At 43.5% G+C, this 24481-nt stretch overlaps 1 protein-coding gene across 13 annotated transcripts in view; it reads left to right on the top strand.

Annotated features, from left to right (window-relative positions):
* The window catches only part of NUGGC (nuclear GTPase, germinal center associated), a 47668-nt gene that overhangs the window by 13695 nt on the left and 9492 nt on the right, over nucleotides 1-24481 (top strand). For all 13 annotated transcript variants that reach the window (XR_003790705.1, XR_003790706.1, XR_003790707.1 and 10 more), the window contains 8 exons: nucleotides 1518-1727; nucleotides 6549-6724; nucleotides 8122-8140; nucleotides 8419-8508; nucleotides 15125-15230; nucleotides 16933-17066; nucleotides 21644-21808; nucleotides 23662-23819. Coding sequence is in view for 10 of the 13 variants with exons in the window: in XM_029201934.1 (XP_029057767.1) it covers nucleotides 1518-1727; nucleotides 6549-6724; nucleotides 8122-8140; nucleotides 8419-8508; nucleotides 15125-15230; nucleotides 16933-17066; nucleotides 21644-21808; nucleotides 23662-23819 (1058 nt within the window). In the remaining 3 variants the exon portion in view is untranslated. The remainder of the gene's footprint in view (nucleotides 1-1517; nucleotides 1728-6548; nucleotides 6725-8121; nucleotides 8141-8418; nucleotides 8509-15124; nucleotides 15231-16932; nucleotides 17067-21643; nucleotides 21809-23661; nucleotides 23820-24481) is intronic.

A 24481-nucleotide genomic window follows, 5' to 3' on the forward strand; every position in this document is an offset into this window, starting at 1 on the left:
AGTTATCTCCTAAGTTTACCATAGAAAAGCCTCCTTTCAAAGTTAATGCTACTTACATAATTAATCAACATTTCTTTTTATAGTTCAAATTTAATATATTTGATTCTCTCAAAAAAACTGAAATACTTGACCAGGCATACTTAGAAGTCAAATGAATTAAACCTTTCAAGGCATTTAGCTCTTATATATCTAGAAAATGGAACAAATGTAGTAGCCATTTCTTATATTTAAATGGCTATTATAGTTAAAACGCATTATGCTCCTAATATCTAAAACACAGACCGAGCACGTCCAAAGAAACGTAATGATGATAAAACTGGCTACTTTATCTGAATACACACAACTTACACCACGGTATCAATATAATATTCATTTCTTCACTACTCTGTATTTAGAAATATCCCTTCCCGGTGTTACGAATTTACCCATGGAAACAAGAGGAACAGAATTAACATCTCCATGAATGAGGGTACAAATTCAGAGTTTGGGTCAGGGATTGTAGGCTGGGGTGAGGGAATCTGAGTTTCCCTCCCAGCATGACTCGCCTCCACCAGTTTATTGAGTGGAGCCCTCTTCTTACAGAAAGCCTGTGCTTTTTCTTTTATGTTGCTCTTTTTGTATCTCCTTTATATTTTAATCAAAATATCTTAAAGAACTTTTATAATTTCCTCTCTCACAATTTCCTGTGATTCGATTAGAATTGATGAAACCTCTTACTCCCTACCCTGCAATTAAATCAGATTGCAACAAATCCTCTGACTTAATCTCAACTCTCTTAAGAATTTACTTTATCTTTCTTTCAGGACCATTCTGTAGATATTTATTAACAATGACTACCGTGCATCCCAAATCTTCTCTCCCCTGAAGTATCCCATAGAGATTCGCTGCCATACATAGTAGCTGGCATGAAGATGTCATGGTACCAAGATATGTTTCGTGAAAAACAACAGGCTGAGGGTGATCCCCCATCTCACCCACCATCACGAAAACATCCTGGAAATGCCTATATGTCAATATATTTTTTTGGTACTTGGAAGATAAATTTTTAAAATCTTTTTGAAGATCAACTTCAATTTTCCATCTGGAAAATATGCTCACCATCTCACTATCCATTTTCCACAGTCAGGGCTTTCTGGTAATGAACATGCTCACATTAACCATGTGGGAAGAATCCTCTCTCTCTCAAATTTAGAATATTGCATATGACTTCCATTAATTTTAGAACTGGAATGGAATTTAGAAGATACACTCATTATCCAGTGAAGCCTGTTCTAACTGACTTTGTTTTCTGCATCTGTCAGTTAAGGAACTTGAACTTCCTGATCTCCAGCGTCCTTTCTGGTTCTGAGTCTAGACCCTTCCAGGCTGGATCTGAGGCCTCCTGGTGCCTGTTGCCCAGGTGCTGCTTTTCACGTTTCTCGGTGGACCTTCGGTGAACCTGAGTCACAGCCCATTCAGGTAGATGTGCTGGGAGAATGTCTGGTGTGTGTGACCTGTCACCTGTCCCTATTCCTCAGGCAGGAGAGCTGTCTCTCAAGCTGGACCCCTACATCCGGACTCAGAGGAGAGGCTGGGATGAAGGATCAGCTGAGACACAAATCTGGCCCTTGATCAAACTGGTGGAAGTGACTCTTCCCAAATCGGAGCTGATTCCAGAAGGCGTTGTGCTGGTGGACATTCCAGGCACAGGCGACTTCAACAGCAAGAGGGACGAGATGTGGAGAAAGGTGATTCTCTTTCATATGGCTTTGTTCCCTCTCTCCTCAACTCCAGCACCCTTTCTAAAGCAGCAAAGAATGCTCTGCTTTCTGCTTACAGGATTTTATGAGCTCATCGGAGTTAAATTCTTCCACGTTCTAAGCCTCAGGGCAATGGCAGGATACGGTTGGCCAGAGAAATTGGGGAGGGAGGAATCATGAGTATGTGACAGATGAAAAGGGCCAGCAATAAAGTTGTCCAAGAGTGAGCAGAGGAAACAAGGACAGAGCAGGAGAGGGAGGCCCAGATTTGGGTACAAAGCAGAGAAGCCAATAGCCACGCACCAAGGAACCAGGAGGCTGCTCCCATGTTTGGTTGTAGGGAAGAGAAACTCACTAAAGCAAATCCCAAGTCAAGAAGGGTTAATCAAAAGGCTATCAAAGGATCTCACGAGACACAGCCAGGCCCCAGGACCACCTATCAGGCTGGAAGCTGCTATTTTCTCGCTCATCCTCTGCCTGGTCTCTTGTGACCCTGTTTCTCTTTGTGCATCTGTCAGCTGAGTCCTGCTTCTCCCTTAGCCATTAGCGCCCATGTTGTGGAACAGGACCGCCTTAGCTGCGTCTCTGAATGACACTGCTGTTCCTGTGCCTATCACTGTCTGACTATAGTCTCTATGTCTTTTAGTTCAAATTCCTCAGAAGGAAAATCTGATCAATTACCACCCAGCTAAGGATCAACTCTCTCTGGATTAAGTATCCATCCCTAGTGTAGTCAGCTGTGCCTGAAGGGGGTCATTGAGATGAAAGTAGGTAGGAGTTCAATTCCCCGCAAATGGAGCATAAGCTGATCGGCCCCCACCCCCACCCCCAGATGTGTCTGCAGCCAGAGAGTTAAGCACTAGGGCAGTTTGAGCTGTACCTAGTGATAAGAGGCTGGGGGATTTTAAAAAATTTATCTCTTTGTTAATTTGCTTTCTGTTCATCAAACACATACACTGTGTAAGACTATGTACTAAGCACTGAGGACGCAAAGATTATAGCTAATAATAATGAGAGCTGAGCTAATTTTATAGCTCATAACCCATGCAAGAAGGCTCAAGAGCCTCTCTGCTGTCAACCTCTACTATATCCTACACGATAAACAACACAAAATGAAGAGTGAATGAACAGGTACAGAACATGACCTTTTATGTTAAGAAGCGTGTGCGTGTGTAATGTTTGCAAATGCATGGCAAGAGTCAGATCCTGCCTTCCGGTAAGATACATACCCAACTGTTAAGAGCAGCTTCTGTGTTTCCTACCGCTCTTTACTACAGACACCTCTGTATTGTTTGTATATTTTGCCTGAACATGTATTATCTTTAAAACTAAAAAGACGAAAACAAAATAAAACAATGTGAATGAGAAGCAGAGCCTTCCCTCAAGGGGCTTAGAGTCTACTAGGAGAAATGAAACACGCAGATGACGAAATACGTGGCAGAAAATGATGTAAGAGAAGCATGAGGAGCTATGAGCTCTCAAAAGTCGAAATCACCTCCAACCAGAGAGCTCATTCCTTCAACAAATAGCCACTGAGCATCTCCTCAATTTTATGATAGGCTCTGGACGGACGGAGACAAAGTCCTTGCCCTTGGAAGGCTCGTAGTCCAGAAGGGAATGAAACACACTAATGAACAAACCCCGTTACTTAAAAATGAGAGCACAAGGTGATGACTTCCTTTGGGAGGTGGGTGAGGCTTCAGAGTGGATACAGATGCTCAGCCTCCACCAGGTAGAGGAGGCAGGTGGGAGTGGGACCCTGAGCACCGTTTGCAGCATTTGCGGAGCCCAGAGGGCTGAGGGCATGGGGGAAGGATGGAGAGAGGTGCAGAAGCCAAGCCTAGGAAAGGTGGGGTGGGCTTTAATACCATGCTTCCTGGGGAAGTTCGAAGGACAGGAGGGACTCGGGTGAGTGATAGAGAAAGAAAGGGCGTCTTAGAAGGAGCTCAGGAGTGCAGGGTGGGAGGGAACACGGGGCACAGGACCAGAGCCAGAAGGGACTGGGAAGGAGGGCCAGTGTCTGTGAGTCACGATCAGTGCAGTGGCTGCCGAAAAACTCACTGCGGGCCCACTGCTTCTCTGTTATAGGTAGACTTTAAATTCAGCAGATTTGCGCTAAACGAATGACTGTGGGCCGGGGGAGCTTTGTGACTGTGGTTTCCAATAAAGATCAGGATGACAGCTTACAGATACTCAGCCTATGCCCTGATTTTACAGATAAGGAAATGGAGGCTCAGAGATGGGAAGTCATTAGCCCAAGACCACACATCTACTGAGTGGCAGAATTTGAACCAGAGAGCAGGTTCCTACCTTTCCAGCGGAGACTCTGTCTCTCACCCCCCAGGACATCCCCTAACAGTTCTTTAAGGGGGAGGCAGTCCCAGCATCCTTCACCCTTGGTGGTCTGCTCAGGCCTGGCCGGGAGAGCCTTTGTTTCTGCAGGGTTTCAGCTCTGGGAGTGGAATCGCCAACCTCCTCTAGTTCCTGGCCAGTCCCAGGGAGCGACAGCCTGAGGAGGTGGCCGGCCTCTCTCACAGGATGGAGCCGTGGCTGCTGCCAGTTCAGGTACACTGGGCAGCTTATCAAAGGCCGCTCAGAACAGAGGAGCTCTGAGGAGGTGGGGCTGAAGCGAAGTGATGGCCCCCAGGCTGCTCTGCTTGGTCGCAGCTCCCCTCCGTGCTTGTGGTTTTGTGATATCCTCTCATGAGAAGTTACTAGAGACTCCCCTCCTTCCAGGGAGAGCAGAACACGATGCCTCGCCCCCACCTCCCCAGCTGCCCAGCAGTACCTTCCCTACACTAAAACCATTAAGAGCTCAGACGTCCCCGTGCTGCCTGAGTCACCTGACCTCTTGGAGGCCCATTCTCATTGTGGGAAGGGAGGAGGGCGGCGATGGCAGGGGGCCATCCTACCCACTCCCAAATCTAGTGGCTCTTGTCTTATAGATCGGCTTTTTTCCGGTGTTTTCTGTGACTCTAATTTTACCAAATCCTGGCAGTCGGGAGCTTTGTGTAGGGCCTGAAATTTAACCATTGCAACCTTTATGATTGCAGTTCTCTTCTCTTTTAATAAACATTTATTAAGCACCTATAGTTTACCAGGACCAGGGGAATATAAAAGTGAAAGAGGCCCTGCCCTAGAGGAGGAGCTTCATCTTCTACAGCCTGATGGAATAATCTGAAGCATCCCTAAATTGGTTATAATTTGGGAAGTGGGAGGGATCGATTGGTTTTATTTTCCTGCCCGAATGTGAGTCCATCCATGTAGGGGAGGAAGTTCAGGACCCATAGTTGGGTGGCCTTAAGCTGATCCTTTGCCTCTTGGGGCCTGTTATGTACCTTCTTTATAAAACAATGAAGTTTGTTTGACACTTGAGATGAATGCTTTCATAAAAATGATCCGTGAAGCTAAGAGGTTCACGGGCAGAGGGTGTGGGACACAGAGCACGTGGGGACTCCAAACCCTTCACCCCCAATTCAACTATAGCAGTTCTATTTTTAAAAATCAAGCTTGGCAATTGGAATTCTTCCTAAGATTTCATTTGAAAAAGGCTCCACCATTAAAAGCATGTTTGAAACCCCCTGCTCTAGATCAAGCTTTCTCAGCCTCAGCTCTTTTGACATTTTGGGTCTGGCGAATTCTTTGTTGTAGGGGCCCGGCCTGGGCATTGTAGGATGTTTAGCAGCATCCGTGGCCTTTACCCACACTAGTGCCCCCTCAAGTCAAAACGGTTGAAAATGTCTCCGACATTGCCAAGCGTCGTCTGGGGTATAGAACCTCCACTAGTTAAGAACCATTAGTATAAAGCAAATAATGATTTCATTAGCAACTCGCAAACTTGTCACAGCTTTTTGTACAAAGTGCTGTTCTGAGGAACCATAAACAAACTCAGTCCTGGTGATGGACCAGCTTTTCACTTATATGGCGAGGTGAGTGAAACAATGCAGTCAGAGAAATGTCACAAGGCAACACACTATTGCTTGTCACATGAAAGTTGCATATTAGCTAAAGCAATACATATGTGATCAATGAGTAGGTTGCAATTTCAGGTTCATTGGCCTTTGCAACTTGAATCACGCGGTTTCTGGCTCCCTGCTGCCACCTGGTGGTAGTATGCTGAATATGCAGGGGCAGCCAGACATCAAAATGATGCCCTGTGGTGACAGCTTTGGGGTAGATCATGACCAGGACTAGCTCTGGAAGAACAATAATTTTCTCTAGAGGACAGCTGAGGTAAATCAAGCCCGTGATGGATCTGGAACTGGAGGTCTGATTTCTTGAATTCTATCAATGACTACTGCCACAAACATCTCTGAAGCCTCTACTGTGGGCCAAGTACTGTGCTTGAGGTGATGTGGATTCCAAGCTGAAAGGTGCAGCCCCTTCCCACCCGGTACCTCACAGTCTGGGTGAAGAGGGGGAGAGGGGTATAGAGTGCCGACCGTGTACAATAGTTCTGCCTGAGAAGTACTGTGGCAGGTAAGTCCAGGTGCTGTGGGATGCAGAGGTAGAGGTGGCCAACCTAGCCTCAGGTGGCCCTTGGCAGTCTCAGATGGCAAATGGACGTCAAGCAGAGGTCACGGCAAGGGCAAAGGCCCCAAGAGATAGATGAGCAATTTACATCCCAGGAAGTGTAAGAAGCTCGTATGGCTGGTGCCTAAAAGAATGTGGTGGGGAGGGATGAGGGGTGGGGTTGGAGAGAGAGTCGGGGCAGGGCATCGAGGACAGACATGGTACATTAAGGAAGCACATGCTCTACAACCGAGGCACCATTTATGCTCTTAAACATGCTATGGTCATGTTCCACAGACCATTGATAAATGCTCAGTGATCTGGCTGATCAGTGACATCGAAAGAGTTTCTGGAGGGAGAGCCCATGAAGACCTTCTGAACGAGAGCATCAAAGCCTGCCAAAGGGGGTTCTGCAGGGACATGGCCCTGGTGGTCACCAAGACCGACAAGCTCCACTTGCCGGAATATCTAAGGTACGGTGCTGGGCTTACAGGGATGTGGGCTTTCCTCCATGGGTCCTGACTGCCGTAATTACGGTAACAACAGAGCTTTGACTCATGGGCATTTCGGACTCAGGGAAGTGACCACTGGGGCTAAAAGAGAAGTCTGGGTGATTTCCTGGGACATCAGGACCCTTGGGTAGGTTGTCTTGGGAATCTTCCAGAGCAGCTGCTTAACGCCCAACAGGCTGTGCTCTACACAGCTCCAGGGGCACCACTCAGGTGTCTGAGATGCAAAGAGCAGCTCCTGGCATTTTACAGAGTGGTGGACCTGCCCGTCCCCCCAGATATGGGAAGTGTAGACGCCCCACAGCTAGTGGGCACTTCCTATAACACCGTCTGGCCCGGTACCGCTTTGAAGTGTCAAGATTCTGTTTCAGATTTGTCTCCTCCTGAGATTTTAAACCCATATGGAGCAAGGTTCTCAAAGGTTCAGAACTTGGCCCAAAGTAAAAGCATTCTTAGAGTCATACTCTAACAAAACATAATGAAGGGTAAGCATTTTAGAGCTTAATAGATGTTAATATACGTTGATTTCCATGCACATGTCTGTTCCCCCTGTAACTAGGTGGACTGGAACTTATCTTCCATGTTGGGGCACTCTGAAAGTGAAAGGGGTTGTAATTAATCTTTACAGAGGATCGCAGGTGTACACTGGTCTGTTCCGGGGACATAGGACATATGGTCATGGGCTCTACCCTTGCCAGTATTTCTCTGCTCTAACAAAAGCTTCTCCACCTGTCCCCTCTGCCGTATCCCCCCCACTTGAGTCTACTGTCTCCAGGAACTAACTAAGCAGAGAAAAATTCCTCAGTGAAGAAACAGACTAAGACTTTTCCCCCAACTTCTTGGTTTCATGGTCTATGTTGGAATTTCAGCTCCATTATTTTCTTCCCTGCAATTCCATTCACCCCACTCCCGACCACAGAATAGTATCTCAAGTGCTCCCTTTCCAGTGCCAGCTCTAAAACTGAACATAATACAGTTGAACTTATTAAGTGTTTATTGAACACTGTGGTAGAGGCAGCAGATTCAGAAAGGCATCTTGCTTAGTCACTGAGGTCACTGTCTTAAAAGAGGATGAAAGGTTATATGAGAGGGACAAGTAAAGTACCATGGGACCTCGGAGAGTGAGGGCTACGTTTTGACTGGGCCAGGTGGTGAGGTCACAGAAAATTCCACCGATGACAATATATTGAGAAATTAAGATACTTTTTTCAAATGGACACTGGAGGTGGGTCAGAGCATTTGGACTGAAGAAAGAGCTTAGGGAGAGGCATAAAGGCATGACAGTATATGCTGCTTTCAGGGAAAGTCAAGACTGCTGTGACACATCACGAGATAAATAATTGTTACATTTCTCATTTCAGGGAAAGAAAAGTGGGAAGTGTAAGTATGGACTAGTTTTTTTTTTCTTTCTTTTTTAAAGCTCAGTTGAGATATAATTGATAGACAAAAAGTTACACACATTTAATGTAAACATCTTGATGAGTTTGGACTTGTTATTCTTAAATAATACTTTTTATGACTAGTATTATATGATTCGAACACATGCACATTTGTCTGGGCCAGAGGAAGAGCTGCCCGCAAGATGTGCATCTTATCCCTTTATCACTCTTGATAACCCTAGACTCTTTGCCATGCTTTTATTTCTTTTCACAATCCAGCAAGCTATTCAAAGTCAGCGAGAGGCTGTTTTAGAAAGAAATGAAATGATAAAGCTACAAAGGAATAAAGTTCTCAAGGAAAAACTAAAGGTAAGTTAACAGATTCTCCTATGCATTTTTCTGCTTTTCAACCACTCAGATTTTGAGAAACACCTATTTGGTCTTGTGCGGTAGCAAGGGCAGAGGCTTTGGAGTAGACGACTTAGTCCTGCTGATTAATTACTTTGTGACCTTAGGCAAATCACCGTACCTCTCTGAGCTTCCATTTTCTCATCTGTAAAATGGGGGAATAATAATATCTACTGCCTGTGATTGTTGGAAGGATTGAATGAGCATATGGTCTACTGAGAATTATGTGCAGATAAAATCAGGGATCACAGTGCAGGCTGAAGTGTGCTTGGCTAGAGGGATGCAGCAGGGCTGGGGGAACACAGAGGAAGGATGCCCCAGTCACACGGGCCACTGGGGGAGGCGGTGTTGAGGAGAAGTTCAGGGAAAACTTCTCAGCCTCTTCAGCAGAATTTTAAAGAACCAATAGTCTTGAGTGAGGTGAAGAAGTCGGACAAAATGTGTTTGATACAGAAGGAAGAACATGGTTGAAGAAAACTGCCACGCTTGGTGAATTATAGGCAAGTAGTTTTGAATAGCTCAGCAAGGGGCATACGCAGGAGTGTTGGGAGAAAAGCCCTGAGCTCTATTTTTCAAGCTTGAGTAATTGTTCTGTGGGAATCTTGCTGTTTCTTAAATTATTTTTATTATGCTGTCACTAAAATAGGTACAAACATAAAACTCCTTCCTGTAATAGTCTTATGCAACTATAAAACTGAAACCAACTTGAAGATGAAATATAAACAAAACAACTTAAATGTTATATCACAGTTAGTATAATGTGATAGAAGGGATGGTTTTGCTGAAACTAAACCTTCAGTGTTGGATTTAACAGTAAAAACACATGGCCTGAGGTCCAGTTCTATGTTTATTTGCTTTCTGTATTTTGACTTCAATTATATTGATGCAGAAAATGTCTGGCCTACAATGTGGAATTGGAAATTTCAGGGCTTTTGTTTCTAATTCAGAATAATCAGACTTCATACTCAAGCCAAAGTCTTCTACCGAGCAATTCTTGAATGATTTTAATGAGGCAATAACTCAGTAAAGCTGTTCTTATTCTCTTTAACTGTTCTTCTTGGCATTAAAGAAATATGCATTTTATGAGGACCTAATTATATTGTTTCTAGAAGCAGAAACATAAAATACCTCAATACACAATTTACAATTATATTTATTGCTAAAAAATGTGGCAAATTGGTGTGTACAAGATAGGGTCTGGGCAACAATACATCAGCTTGCAGGGTGACTGTGGTTTTGATTCTTATGGCACAAGTTCTTTTAGGTCTGCACACCTACACCTCTGATGGCTAGGTAACGCCTTCATTCTCCAACCACTTCTTTTCAGTTTGAATTATTGTGAGACCTTTATTTGTACTGCAGACCTTCATTTGGAGCAAATTTAATTTTGATCATAGAAAATATGACTCAGAAGTTGATTATAGGGTAGCCACTCATAGAGATGTCTCTGCTTAGTTTTTTAATTATAAAAAAGAAAATTAAGAAAAATATTGTAAGAAAAATTTCAGGCTCCTGGGACTACACTTATTGATTTCAATTTGGAAATATTATGCATCTTAGAAAGGTGATTTTCTCGGGAATATGGAGAATGGATGGTGGGGAGAGGGGCTGGTGAAGATTGGATGTAGAAAGACCAGCTGGGAGGCTTTTTCTGTAATCTAGGTGGTGTTAAAAAAAAAAAAAGAAGTGATAGGGCTTCCCTGATGGCGCAGTGGTTAAGAATCCATCTGCCAATGCAGGGGACATGGGTCAGAGCCCTCCGGGAAGATCCCACATGCTGCGGAGCAACTAAGCCCGTGCGCTATAACTACTGAGCCTGTGCTCTAGAGCCCGTGAGCCACAACCACTGAGCCTGTGTGCCACAACTACTGAAGCCCACATGCCTAGAGCCCGTGCTCCACAACAAGAGAAGCCACCGCGATGAGAAGGCCACACACCGCAACGAAGAGTAGCCCCCGCTCACCGCAACTAGAGAAAGCCGGCACACAGCAACAAAGACCCAATGTAGGCAAAAAAAAAAAAAAAAAAAAAGTGATAAGAGCCTGAACTAGGCAGTAACCATAGAAATAGAGTAGAGGAGATGCATTCAAGAACTAATAGGGGGTTCAGATCCATAGGTCTGGATGACTAGCTGTATGTGGCAGGTAAAAGAAAGCTGGGTTTTGATGTTCTCAGGCACGTCTTTTTTTTTTTTTCAGGCATGTCTTTTGAGCTGATTATTATACAGTATTTTGCCTTTGCTTTAGCAAATCTGTAAAGAAAACCTATGCTACTGCTCCAGTGCCTCTCTCCTTCACTCGCATATGACTACCGCACTCATACTCTGACACCATATGTGTGGGGGTTTTCTTCACACCAAGCAATTCTCTCTGACACCAGCAGGGCACCTTACAATTTAACTCAGTTTGACATGGTCTACCTGGAGATAGTGTCAGATCCCACAGGTTAAGGGTTTAGTCCCACAAGACTGCCTCCCACTTCAGATATGAATCGCAAGAAGTAGGTCCCCAGGTTACCCACAACTGCCTGACTTGGCTACAAATTGGTTCCCATGACCTCCTCTCCCTTGCATTATTGGGTTATTTGCTAGAACAGCTCACAGAACTCACAGTGAAACACTCACATTTACCAGTTTACTATATAATAAAGGATATGATAAGAGATGAACAGCCAGATGAAGAGATACATAGGGCGAGGTCTGGGAGGGTCCCCAGCGCAGGAACTTCTGTCCCCATGGAACTGGGGTGCATTGCTCTCCAAGTATGTGGGATGTGCTCTACACTACTGGGATTTTATGGAGCTTCATCAGATAGACATGATCAATTATTAACTCCATTTCCAGCTCCTCTCCCCTCTCTGGAGAATGGGGGTGGGGGGTAGAAATTCCAAGGGATTTGGGAGCTCTGTGCTGGGAACTGGGGCCAAAGACTCAATGTTAGAATGAAACCCCCTATTTATAAGGGGTTTAGGAGCCCTGTGTTGGGAACTCAGGGCAGAGACCTGTAGATAGATAGATAGATAGAGAGATAGAGAGATAGATAGATAGATAGAGATAGAGCTTATTATTTCATAATACCTTATTAGTTTACTCAGTTTGAGGATTATAATGAACTCATGGCTTTTCACAGAATTACTGTGTTCTTTTTGATGTTCAAGTTCACATCTTGGCCAAAGGGAGCCTTTAATTTTAGCTGGTTCCTTTTAGCATTACCCAGACATTAAAAAAATATATCTTTCCTCTCTGGCAACAAGAACATATTCAGGCCCATTTTCTTTTTCCCTGCCCCAAGGCATGGAACTATTACTATCAAAGAAACTTGGGTTTCTTTTAGCAGAGAATAATTAAAAATAAAAGTTGGGGTGCAAAGGGTACATATCAAATAATTCATACAAGTAAAAGAAGTGGACAGGGTGATGTCACTGCAAAGTCATTTTAATGACAAAGCTAGAAAATATAGATTTTTTTAAAAATGGGGTTGCAACTAGTTCAAAAAGATACATGCACCCCAATGTTCACAGCAGCATTATTTACAATTGCTGAGACTTAGAAACAACCTAAGTCTCCATCAACAGATGAATGGATAAAGAAGTTGCAGTGTATATATGTGTGTGTATATATATATATATATATATGTAGATAAATAGATAGATAGAGATATATACACACACATACATACATACAGTGGAATACTACTCAGCCATAAAAAAGAATGAGATTTTGCCATTTGCAGCAACATGGATGGACTTGGGGGGCATTATGCTAAGTGAAATAAGTCAGAGAAAGATAAATACTGTATGATAATGGCTTATATATGGAATCTGAAAAATACAACAAACTATTGAATATAACACAAAAGATGCAGACTCACAGATATAGAGAACAAACTAGAGGTTACCAGTGGGGGGGAGGGAGGGGCAATATAAGGGTGGAAGAGTGAGAGGTAGAAACTATTGAGTGTAAGATAGGCTCAACATGGGGAATATAGCCAATATTTTGTAATAACTGTAAATGAAAAGTAACCTTTAAAAATTGTATAAATTTTTTAAAAGATGGGGCTACAAATTATATTCCTGATTTCAATCTAACTCCAACTTTACTATATGCATTTTTTTTTTTTTTTTTTTTTTTTTTTTTTGGTACGCGGGCCTCTCACTGTTGTGGCCTCTCCCGTTGCAGAGCACAGGCTCAGGACGCACAGGCTCAGCGGCCATGGCTCACGGGCCTAGCTGCTCCGCGGCATGTGGGATCTTCCCGGACCGGGGCACGAACCCGTGTCCCCTGCATCGGCAGGCGGACTCTCAACCACCGCGCCACCAGGGAAGCCCTACTATATGCTTTTTGATTCTGCTTCCATCTTGTGTCACTTCTATTTTGAGCTTCCAGGTTTTCTCCTTTCTTATATACAATATCTTCTTACAAACTTAATACATTATGCTATATATAGTTATTAAAAACCATGTGTGTAAATGATAACAGTGGCTCATCTTTCTATAGGATAATCTGATGAGCATCTACTTAGCTCTTGGATCCTACCCTCCAACTGTAACTGTTTCTACTTCTCTTTAACAATAATACGGAACCTGCTACTGTAGCCATCCCGTTGACACTATAAAAATATTTCTTTGGATTACAATAACAAGAAGTGTAAACGAATCTTCAATAATTTTTAGAAAAGATATACAAAATTTAGAGCAAAATTTTAAATAATGCAAACACCTGGGTAAAGCTAGGAATACTCCTTTCAACTATTTTAAAACTCTACTAACATTTAATTGCACATTAGTTTTATCTCCCAGTAGAAAGTGGGGTCAACTTTCCCTAAACATTTTCCTAGAGTCAAAACTCTATCAAGCAGGGAAAAAATAATAATCTTGGCAGCTCCTTTATATAACTTTAGTCCTGACTAGAGTGTGGGGCTTCTAGCAATCTGTATTCCAGCCTTGACTAGATGGGCTCACAACTTGAGATGCAGAGATCTTACAGAGATGCAGCTTCTTGCCTCTCCCAGTGGACCACTCACTCAGCTTTTTTATATCTTTGCATCAGAAGAAGGTTGACAACTCCCTACTGTGTTCTACCGCCCCCATATACCCATGCATACACATGCATACTCTTTATGGCTTTTCTCTTTTAAGTGAGAAGAATGAAGGATTATGAAACATCATTTATGTGTCATTCTAGTATGACTTCTCTGTGGTGATGTTTTTCTAATCATAAAAAATTTCTCATATGATTCTTAATTCCTTGACATTTAAAACCATCATTTGCTTAAACATTACTCTGCATTTAAATGTGTAGGATGACTAACCACCCAGTTAAGAAACTTGCACTTTTATAGGACCTTTGCCCAGTGTTGTGAACAGTCAGCTCTCTGTTTAAAAAACAAAAAAGGCCCAATGTGTACCATTTGCCGATTCCTGTGGTGTAAATGTTCCCTTGCCAGTTTCAAGCTACCGAGTGCTGGTGCTGAGGGGGGGAGCTGGGAGGAGCTGTGTACGGTGGATGCTCAGGAGCTGGTCCAAGCTGGCTCCTGCCCATCACTGCCTTTGTCAGGGCTGTGCTTATTTTTCCAAAATGGACCCTGGTACTTTCCCCCCTCTGAACATTTAAATATACCTTTTTTAAAAATTGAGGTGTAGTTAATTTATGATGTGTTAGTTTCAAGTGTACAGCAAAGTGATTCAGTTATAATATCTATATCTATCTATCTATCTAATCTTTTTCAGATTCTTTTCCTTTATAGGTTATTACAAGATATTGACTATAGTTCCCTGTGCTATACAGTAGGTCCTTGTTGTATACCTATTTTATATATAGCAATGTGTATATATGTTAGTCTCAAACTCCTAATTTATCTCCCCCCCACTATCCCCTTTGGTAACCATAAGTCTGTATTCTATGTCTGTGAGTCTATTTCTGTTTCGTAAATAAGTTCATTTGTATCATTTTTTAAAAATTTCACAAATAAATGATATCATACAGTATTTGTTTTTCACCGCCTGACTTATTTCACGTAGCATAAGGCCCTCCAAGTCCATCCATGTTGCTGCAAATGGCATTATTTCATTCTTTTTTATGGCTGAGTAGTATTCCATTGTATATATACCACATCTTCTTTAACCATTCATCTGTCGATGGACATTTAGGTTGCTTCCATGTCTTGGCTATTGTAAATAGTGCTGCTATGAACATAGGGGTGCATGTATCTTTTGGAATTACAGTTTTCTCCAGATATATGCCCAGGAGTGGGATTGTTGGATCCTATGGTAACTCTATCTTTAGTTTTTTAAAGTTAAATACACTGTTGAACAATTTTCTCTATACATTTCCTTCTAGAATTGCTATTTTTTTTAACTCCCAAGAGAATCTCTGCAACAGTGTCCTCACAACCTCTGACCTTGTAAGGCGGACAGATGGGAACATTTGACACTGGGACTATTGCTTGTTCCTTACAGGGCTTGTGCAGAACTGAAAGCGAATGAGCTAAAGTTTGCTGAAGGCTCTTGTGGAGCATGTGCATGGTTGCCTTTGTGGCGGTTGAGTTATTCTGTTCTCTGTGTGCCTCTCTCACTTCAGAGGAAGCTGCCAACTGACTCCAGGGTTCTGGAAGACTCAGAGCTGGTGTACACGGTCAGCGCCCAGGAGTACTGGCAGCAGGCTCTCCTCACCGAGGAGGAAACCGGTAATTTATACATATATATTTTTTCATCTCAATCACTCCAATTCTCAGAATTAAGCTTGGCGCTCTGAATTTCCCGTTCTAGAACTTTCTGTGCGGCACTTCTAGTTTGCCACAGTTTCTATACCTATGAGCAGCTATATGCGTGTTTGTCTCTGCATTGTTGTGGTGCCTGAGACCACAATTCCTTTCTCCTCCAAATCTTACGATGAGTTGTCATTTCCTTAGTGTTTGCCTTGAGAGTCCTTGCTCACCCAGGGACAGGTAGAAAAAGCATCCATGGCATGCTTTTTCTTTGGGGGTGGGGTGGGGTTAGAGAACATGGCTGCTTTCTTCAGAGAACTTGAAATTTACATGAAGAGCTAATATAGTAAGTCCCCTACATACGAATGAGTTCCATTCCAAGAGTGCGTTCGTAAGTCCAGTTTGTTCGTAAGTCCCATAAAATTAGCCTAGGTACCCAACTAACACAATTGGCTATATAGTACTATATTGTAATAGGTTTATAATACTTTTCACACAAATAATACATAAAAAACAAACACAAAAAATAAAGAAAACATTTTTAATCTTACAGTGCAGTACCTTGGAAAGTACAGTAGTACAGAACCACAGCTGGCAACCAGGGGCTGGCATGGAGTGAACAGGCAAGAAGAGTTACTGACTGGAGGAGGGGGAGGAGGTGGGAGATGGTAGAGCTGAAGGATGGTCAGCAATAGGAGATGGAGGGTAGGCTGCAATGTCACTCACGCCTGACGTTGATGGCGCAGGTTCTGGTTCCTTGCTGGAACCAGATGCACGTTTGCATCTTTGAAAGTTTGCAGCGTGAAGGTTCGTAAGTAGGGGACTTACTATACTAAGCCACGTGCAAAAATCAAAGTAAAAATGAGGCTAGTTCTATGGTGCTCTGAGTACAGCAGAAATTCAGAGAACCCAGGACCTGTGTGACTGGATTACTGAAGGAAAGCTGGGTGAGGAGGCAGGATACGAGCTTGACCTTGATCTCAGCTGAAAATGGTTAAAAATGGGCCTATATGTCGCTAGACATGGATGAGCGTCAAAGGCGATTAAGGAGCAGAAGATGTGAAAAGTTGCCAGAAATGGGGAACTGCTTGAACAAGGATATCAAAGAAATAATCAGCATGGCACAGGCAAGGAATAATATAGAAACATTTCCACTTACAGGGATAATGGGGGGAAAGTAGCTTGACATCTATTATCTTCCGACTAACAGAGGATTCGGACTAAGATACGTGTCTAATCTGGAATTGCACTTGTCAGAGGTCCTACCCTTTCTACAGCAAGCATGCGCTATTTTGATGTTAATCGTTATTTGATATAGATAGAAAAGTCTAGCGGGACCAAATGGCTGAGGCTCTAGAAATGTGAGCCCCGGGTTCTATATACTATCCAGGTAACTACCATCCAGAGGGAAGTGCCCGTTTTCTTACCCAGCCTGAACTTTTCCACAGAGTTTGTTCTCTACCACTGAATAAAATTAGCATGCATCACTGCTGATCTACCATGCATAGCTGCTGATCCTAGACTGGGGAAAACAGATAGGTTGGTTTAGTGAGCAACCCACCCGCATAGGACCTCAGCGGAAGTTAATTCAGACAGCCAGCGTGATCTGTTAATGTTTAAGAATTCTATTTCCCACCAGCTCTGGCCTTTTCAAATTGTTTGTGCTGCCTGTGAATTCCAGAAATCCCCAAGTTAAGAGAATATATCAGGAGAAGGCTCTTGGATAAGAAGAGGAGGATGGTGACCAAGTATGTCACTGAAGCTTTTGGCCTGTTTCTGCTCACGGACAGTTTCAGCTGCACGGACAACCTGCCGGTAGGAAGATCCCTGGGCTGTGTGTCCTCTGCCTCCTGGCCTGGGCGGAATGCTCCCTCTTACCAAGTTAGAAAATTAACTCACCGTAATCTTCCTTTTCTCATCAGAGGAAGACCCTAAGCTTAGAGAATCTAAAGAGAGCAGAAAGAGAATTCGAGGGTTAACATTGTAACCTTTGAGTAAAAAAAAAAAAAAAAAAAGAAAAAAGAAATAATGTTTTACCTATGACAGATGGGCTGAGAGGAAAAGGTAAAAATAGTCACTTTTGCCTCTCCTGAGACTTGAATCAAGTAGAATGTGTTTAATGGCAGGAGGGATTTGCCTACTTCTACTGGAATATGTCAGTTCTTGGTTATCCTAAAGAGGCATGTGTGCACATACAGTCCAAAAAACTTTCTTCTGTCTGTGGACTTCGTGCATGGCCTGGTGCTGTCAGAATCTCAAACTCAGAGCAGCGTGGTTATATAATGTGAGAGGAAGGAAAAGAGGAGGGCCTTTCAGCAGAGAGATATTATCTTCATGGTCTAGAATGCAGGTCTTCTGAATAACCAGTTAAAAATGACTTTTTTCATAGTAGTGGACAAAGTTTATCTTTTTGATGGATGAATTTTTTTTTACCCTAAGATAAGAGGGATAAGCTGCTAAATTCGAGGTTTGGGAGAGTTTGGGAGAAAACTTTGTTGCTGGAATCAATCACCAACTGCATTGTTTCCTTGTGAGGGAATGAAAATACAAACAGACAAGCACATATAAAGACAGAACTCTGACCCACAGCCTGCAGCAAGCTGCCTGGGAAACCAACCCCCCATCTACAATGAACAGCTCAGGAAGCCAGCCTGCTCTAAAACTTGTAGGAAGTTAGACTGCTATCTCTAGTAACAATCTAAGAAGCTAAACAATAACTTCTGAAACAATCAGCCCCAAATGGCCAGACCTTTGTTAAGGACTGATGGCTTCCCTTATCCTTTTTTTTTTTTTTAACTGTCATCCATATTTTATGGCAAAGAGATTGCCATTTCTCTTAGGTGTTTTAACATACGAGCAATGGCTGCTTACAAAACGGAAAAGAAAACTTAAACAACCTGAAACACACAAAAACAACCCATCAGATTCAGATGACAGAAGTATGGCTGGAAGGTTACATCTCCCATCCAAACTAAACCCTTTAGCAACGACTGCATTGCCTTTAATTCTGCAAATGACAGTCTCCCAGCAGGCTGCATTATTCTGATCCCACACATCCTCAGTATAATTGGCTGCCCATGAAACTCTCATCACAGACCGCCTTGTTAGCTCATGGGCTTCCCTAATCTTTATCCCTGCTTCCAACTGAGGACCAATCAAGAAAAGATAAATATGCATCCTCATGAATCACATAAGATCCCTGCTTTGAGGTCTCCACCTACGGCTGCCCCATGCCAGGGGCCTCTGATCAGGGCACCAGAAGCCTTCCCATCCCTCTGCTTGCCTTTGAGTGTCTGCCAAACGCAAGTGATGGCCACAGACTCTCTTGCTATAGCAAGCTCTAAATTAATAGCCTTTGTGTGTTCTCATTTGGTTGGTATTTCTTTATTTCCACACTTGCTGTCAGCTATCAGGTTTGCACAGCCAAGCTATCTGACTTCTTGTTATGCAGAATAGGGAAAGGGGAGAGAAATGTACCGGTGGGGCTGGTCCTGAGAATGTGGGACAGTGAACCTGGGAGGGCCCTGTGGAGTGATGAGCAGAGGCAGCTGGTGGGGACCTGACTTCAGTGTGAAAAGTAAGCAATGTCAACTCTTTTACTTTTAATTAATTTATTTATTTATTTATTTTTGGCTGTGTTGGGTCTTCGTTGCTGCGCGTGGGTTTTCTCTAGTTGCGGCGAGCGGGGGCTACTCTTTGTTGCGGAGCGCGGGCTTCTCATTGCGGTGGCTTCTCTTGTTGCGGAGCACGGGCTCTAGGCACACGGGCTTCAGTAGTTGCGGCGTGTGGGCTTCAGTAGTTGTGGCTCGAGGGCTCTAGAATGCAGGCTCAGTAGTTGTGACGCACGGGCTTAGTTGCTCCGCGGCATGTGGGATCTTCCCGGACCAGGGCTTGAACCCGTGTCCCCTGCATCGGCAGGTAGATTCCCAACCACTGTACTACCAGGGAAATCCCAGCAATGTCAACTCTTGATGGTCCACGCAGTGTCAGTCAAATGTCCACATTTTAGAAATTAAAAGTGCCATATAGAGTAAGATTCACCATCTTTTTCATCGTATCTCTTATTCCTTGTTTGGGTCTAGTTCTGTGTAAGAAAAAAGAAACCCTCCTGGAATCTGAGATTTTCCAATTTGACTTTTGTCCTCTGAAATACTAGTGAACGTTTTGACATTCTAACTTCCCCCCAAAATTCTTTGGGGTGAAAGTTGCCTCTCTGCTCAGCAAAAGATTTTTGGAAGTGCTGATGGAAAACGAATCGGATGTGGTGCTGTGTGTGGTTGGTTTATTTTATAAACACCAGGACAAAGCATTTTGCAATCGAAGTTGGAGCGTGGTATGGAGGTGCAACCCGTGTAGGGGCTCAGTCCCTCCTTGTAGCCAGACTGCAGGTGATGGAAGACACAGAGGAGGGGGCTGGCTGGCACTTCCGTGATAGCCTTTTAGAAGGAGTTGCCAGCAGGCTTACTCAACATTCTTTGGCCTCAGATATTGGTCTCAGTCTTAGTTCTCTGACGGAAAGCTGGAAGGCAAGAGTTTGTCAGTTCCTTTGCATTCTGGAAAAAAAAAATCAAATCTAAAAATATATGTGACAGATCATTTTTTAAGATTGTGACTCAAACCAAAAACTTTAGAGTTTGGATAGTTAGTGATTTTAAATGAACAGGGATCTAGTCTTTCTTTATTTTTAAGAATCAATGGGAACTTGATTATGACGATCTCAATGTTGAATGAGTCCTGCATTTATTCATAGTAGATGCCAGCCTTTCCCTTTCTCACTGCTCTTTTATTTCCAGCCCCTTCCCTTCTTATCGTTCTTTTGCTTCTTCAACAAGGATTCTTTGAGAGTGAGCCTTTGTGAGAATCTTGCCCGTGGAGTTTCTTCTCATGACTTTTTTCTTCTTTCATTTTGATCACTAGTGACACGACAAACTCCAAAGAATCTAGAGGGAACTCTGGGGGAGAAAGTATGGCTTATAGAATTCTAACTAGTGAAAACTCTGAAACTCCCCAGGGCTTGCCTGAAGCGGAATAGTTTCCATAAACTTCTAAAACTCCTCTATTCTGAGACTCAGGGTATAGGAGTTTGAGGCTGTTTTCAGGATCATTCAGCCCCATTCACTTACTTCACAGACGATGCCCTTGCGATCCAGAGATGCTAAGTCATCTCTGTAAGGTCACACCTCAATTCAAGAGCTATTTCTGTCATAACATTTGGAATACACTTTAAAAGCCTACGTTATCCAGCCATTTCTCCACGCCACTCATTCTCCCCAGAAATGTTTATGGACCGTGCTCTCTGTGCCCTGCCTTGGAATAAACAAACATGAACAACAGAGTCTGTCTCTCCAGCAAGGTCCTGGCCCAGGGCAGGAGACACATGGCCTGAGAGAGACATAGCACAGCAGGGGTGTCCTAAATGCAACGGGAGCCCAGGAAAGAGCTCCCCAACTCTGCCCGGGGAGTCAGGGAGAGCATCACATGGGAAGTGACTTTTGAGCTTTGGGAGTATGAGAACATGGGAAGAGCACATGCAAAGGACCAAAAGGATGGCACGTTTGGGGAATGGTAGAAAGTTCAGAGGCAGCTACGTGGGAGGACCTTTTGGGCAAACAGAGAGCTGGTGGTGCTGGAGAAATTGATTGAGTTCTGGCCACGAAGGACCTTAAGTGATGAGCTAAGGAGTGTGGTTTCTTTCCACTGCAGTCAGGCACCATGTGGTCCCCAGGGTTCTCATACAGGGTACAGACACTACAGAGTTCCCAGTTTGGAACCCAGAGGTCAAGGCTGCCCCTGGCGGTCACTCCCTCGTATTACTTGAATAGATATTTTCTTCCCTGACTAGGCTATTCTCCTTTGAAGCAGGAACCAAGTCTTTATTTTTGTGCTCCTGTAGCTTTGCTGTTTATTTAAAGCAGGACCCAGAAGATCAGTATTACCTGGGGCTCGCTAGCAATGTAGAATCCCAGGCCCTTGGGTTTGAACCAACTCTTCTGATGGTTTATATGCACGTTAAAGTTTGAGAAACCCGCTCCTCCAAAACTGCTTTGTGCACGAAGTTCATTAAATATTTGTTGAATCAGATGTCATTGGAAAAATCTCTTTTAATGACAATTGGATTTTTAAAGAATATTTACTCTTTCAAGTAGCCTAATGGGTTAAGCCCCAGGAAAAGTTGCAGGAGGATATATTTGTTTGATTCTCCAATCCCACAAAGCTTAAGGAGGTCTGTGCCCTGAAGGGTGCCTTACGGGGATGACAGGGAGGAGTCCACCGTGGGTGATCTGCTCAAGCTAAATCTTGTGTTGGTGACAGACTTAAAGAAAGCAGAGTTGGAGGAGATGGTGCCTTTAGGGAGGGGGTGGCCTCATGTTCCTGATGGCCCTTGTTCCTAGAACGAACACTTGCACGTGAGTGGCCTGCGGAGATTTGTGGAAGAGAAGATACAGCTGCTGGAGAAGGCCATCGACCAGTGCTTTGCCCACATAGTGCAGCCTCTGCAAGAAGGGGTCCAAAATGCCAGGAGTTCCTACCGACAGATCCTTGGGGTGTGCCTGGTGGTGAGTGACCCTCTAAAAAGAAAAGCCGTGATGTTCGGTGAGGCCTGCCTGATTCTCCACCTTTTTTCACTATGCCATTGCTTTTGAAAGAAATAAAGAGCTAGAAGAAATTAGGAGACAGTGAAAATTGCACACAGGAAAGCATATTGAGTGAATTGTTTGTGCATTGTGAGGACGCAGGGAAGGGTACATGCGCAGCCGAAAGAATTGGAATTTAGGATCCAAGGGTCTTGTTTGGAATGCCAGCCCCACCAAACATCCTCTCTGTAGGCCTGGGCAAGGCCCTAAACCCACTTAAGCCTGTTGGGATTTTTCTTCTGTAAAATGGGGATGGTAAACACTTGCCCAATCTATTTCACAGGGCTGATGTAAGTATCAATTAGATACACAGTAAGAAAGCACCCTATAATCTCTCACTTGTTGTTTTATCTTTTCAAATTGTTGTTTTATCTTTTCATTATTCAATAGTTATATGGGGTTTCTAAGGGATGAGAGATGAGAAATGTGTGTGGTTGTTTAAGCCATGAAGTTTGGGGTAATTTGTTTCATAACGATCGGCAACGAAGTGACCCTGGAGAGAACTGTTTCTATACGATGGTGGAAGATCCCAGATCACAAAAAGTGAATGAGTGGGTGGGTGCTGAGAAGGTGAAGGCATGAGGTGGGGACCAGTCCTCTGAGACAATGTGCCTGTGGAGGAAGAAGCAGCATCAGGCACCTTCAGGCTGTCACCAGGGCTTCCTCCCAGGAACTGTCCCCGCCCTCCTCAGCCCTTCAATGGCTTCTTTACTCTGTGACTATGGGCACAACCCAGGGCGTTCCTATTTGATAAGCAACTTGCCCTTGCGATCAGATATTTGGGCAGACATGTATATACTAACATCATATCTTTAGGTAACATAGTAAAATAGCCTAAATGTCTAATCATACGAGAATGCTAATGATATGATACACCCATATGACATTACGTGGTTATTCCAATAATTTTTTGAAAGTATTTACAATGAATTCAGGAAATGCTCATGTTATAATATTAAGCAAAAATGGCAGAATATTAAAATAGAGATAGATGATAGATTGATATGGGAAGATAGATATGGATAGATAGATAGAGATAGTATGATGCCAGTTGTACCATGCTACATGGCCATTCACTGAAAACATATATCATTGATTAATGATCACAAAGACCTCTACTGAAATTTCAGTCAGTGCAAATGTATTTTTTATTCTCTTTACTGAGGATCAATCACGATGTGGCTAAAATTTGTCAAGTCTCTTATAGCTCTAGCTTCATATTATTTTTTTCTTCCGATGTGTGAGTTTATGTCTCTGGGAGAAAATATTACAAAGAGATACACATCAAGTTACGTTTTATCAAATATGTAATAAAAAGTGTAAAACATCGAGGCTGTGCTCGGAAAACCTAAAACACATACTCGCGGTAGAGTCAGAGCACACTTTCATTTAATAACTGCTCATTTAGCACTTATTTATCAAGCATGACCTATACCAGGACCAGATGGTGAGGACATCACGATGGATGAAACATCGGGCCTGATCTTAACCAGCTGATGGTCCAGTTTAGCAGCCTGATGAGTAAAGAGACAAACGCAAAGCTGTATGTAAGCAGAGAGCAGAGGATGCTTTGGGAACCCAGGGCAGGGGCACCCGCCAACTTGAGGTGTGACTGCTGTCCTCTTTGTGTAGCTTAATAATACATTGAAAGACCATGTCTCTGCTCTTCCCTGTGATTCTTGGTAATGGTGTTTGGCCAAAGGCAGTGCAGCTCTGATCCCGTGAATTCTAGGTAACACCTACTAACTCCACTATCTTATTGTTTAATTATCCAGAGGAGTAGAGGAAACCAGGGTTTTCACCAGACTCTGAAAGCGGTTTGCCTGAAAAACGGTATCTATGCCTCCAGGACTCTTGGGAGAATAGATCTGAACGAAGCCATCACGCAGCCCATCTATGAACAGATTGATCCTGTTTTTGGAGGCATTTTTAGGTAAAGGATCCTTCACTTGGATCCTCTGTGAACAAACATCCGAAGAACGCTCATCTTTAAGAATTTGTACTTTGGATCTGGAAGGGTCCGGAGTAGCTTGCAACTTGAGGAGGAAAACTTAGTCTTTGGCAAAACACAAAAGCCTTAGTTTGGTTTACTTAAAAATTTCCTGTGGTGACCTGGAGTGCAGCTGGAGATGCTGCTTTCAGATTAATTTTATGATTCCCATTATTTTTCAAATATCTCCTACATGCACCGGGGATCTGAGCCCAGGACAGGGGTATTTTGGTTGGAGAGTGTGGAGTTAAGGAAACACACGGCCTTCGTAAATTTCCCTGAATGAGAAAAGGAAAAGTGGCTCACGATGACTCCGCTTGCTTTTGACACACAGTGCGCTCACACCGCGTGGGGTGGGGGGCTTGAACCTTCACAGCGCCCCGTCCTTCCCTTTTTCCTTGACCTCCAATCCTTTTCTCCATCCACAGAAACAGTCTCTCCTAATCCCCAGCCTGTCCCCAGTCTCCCTCCTTTGCCCCTGGCATTTCACCTGGCCTACCACCCTCTCCTGTTTGAGCCATTCTACCTTTGCTCGATTCTTACTCAGTGCCTCCACCCCCGTGCCCCCAACCTTCCTTTAAATGTGTTTGGAATCCTGCGATTCT

Source organism: Monodon monoceros, unplaced genomic scaffold, assembly GCF_005190385.1.
Source record: "Monodon monoceros isolate NGI ecotype Baffin Bay Population unplaced genomic scaffold, NGI_Narwhal_1 Super_Scaffold_5, whole genome shotgun sequence".
Taxonomy (NCBI): Eukaryota; Metazoa; Chordata; class Mammalia; order Artiodactyla; family Monodontidae; genus Monodon; species Monodon monoceros.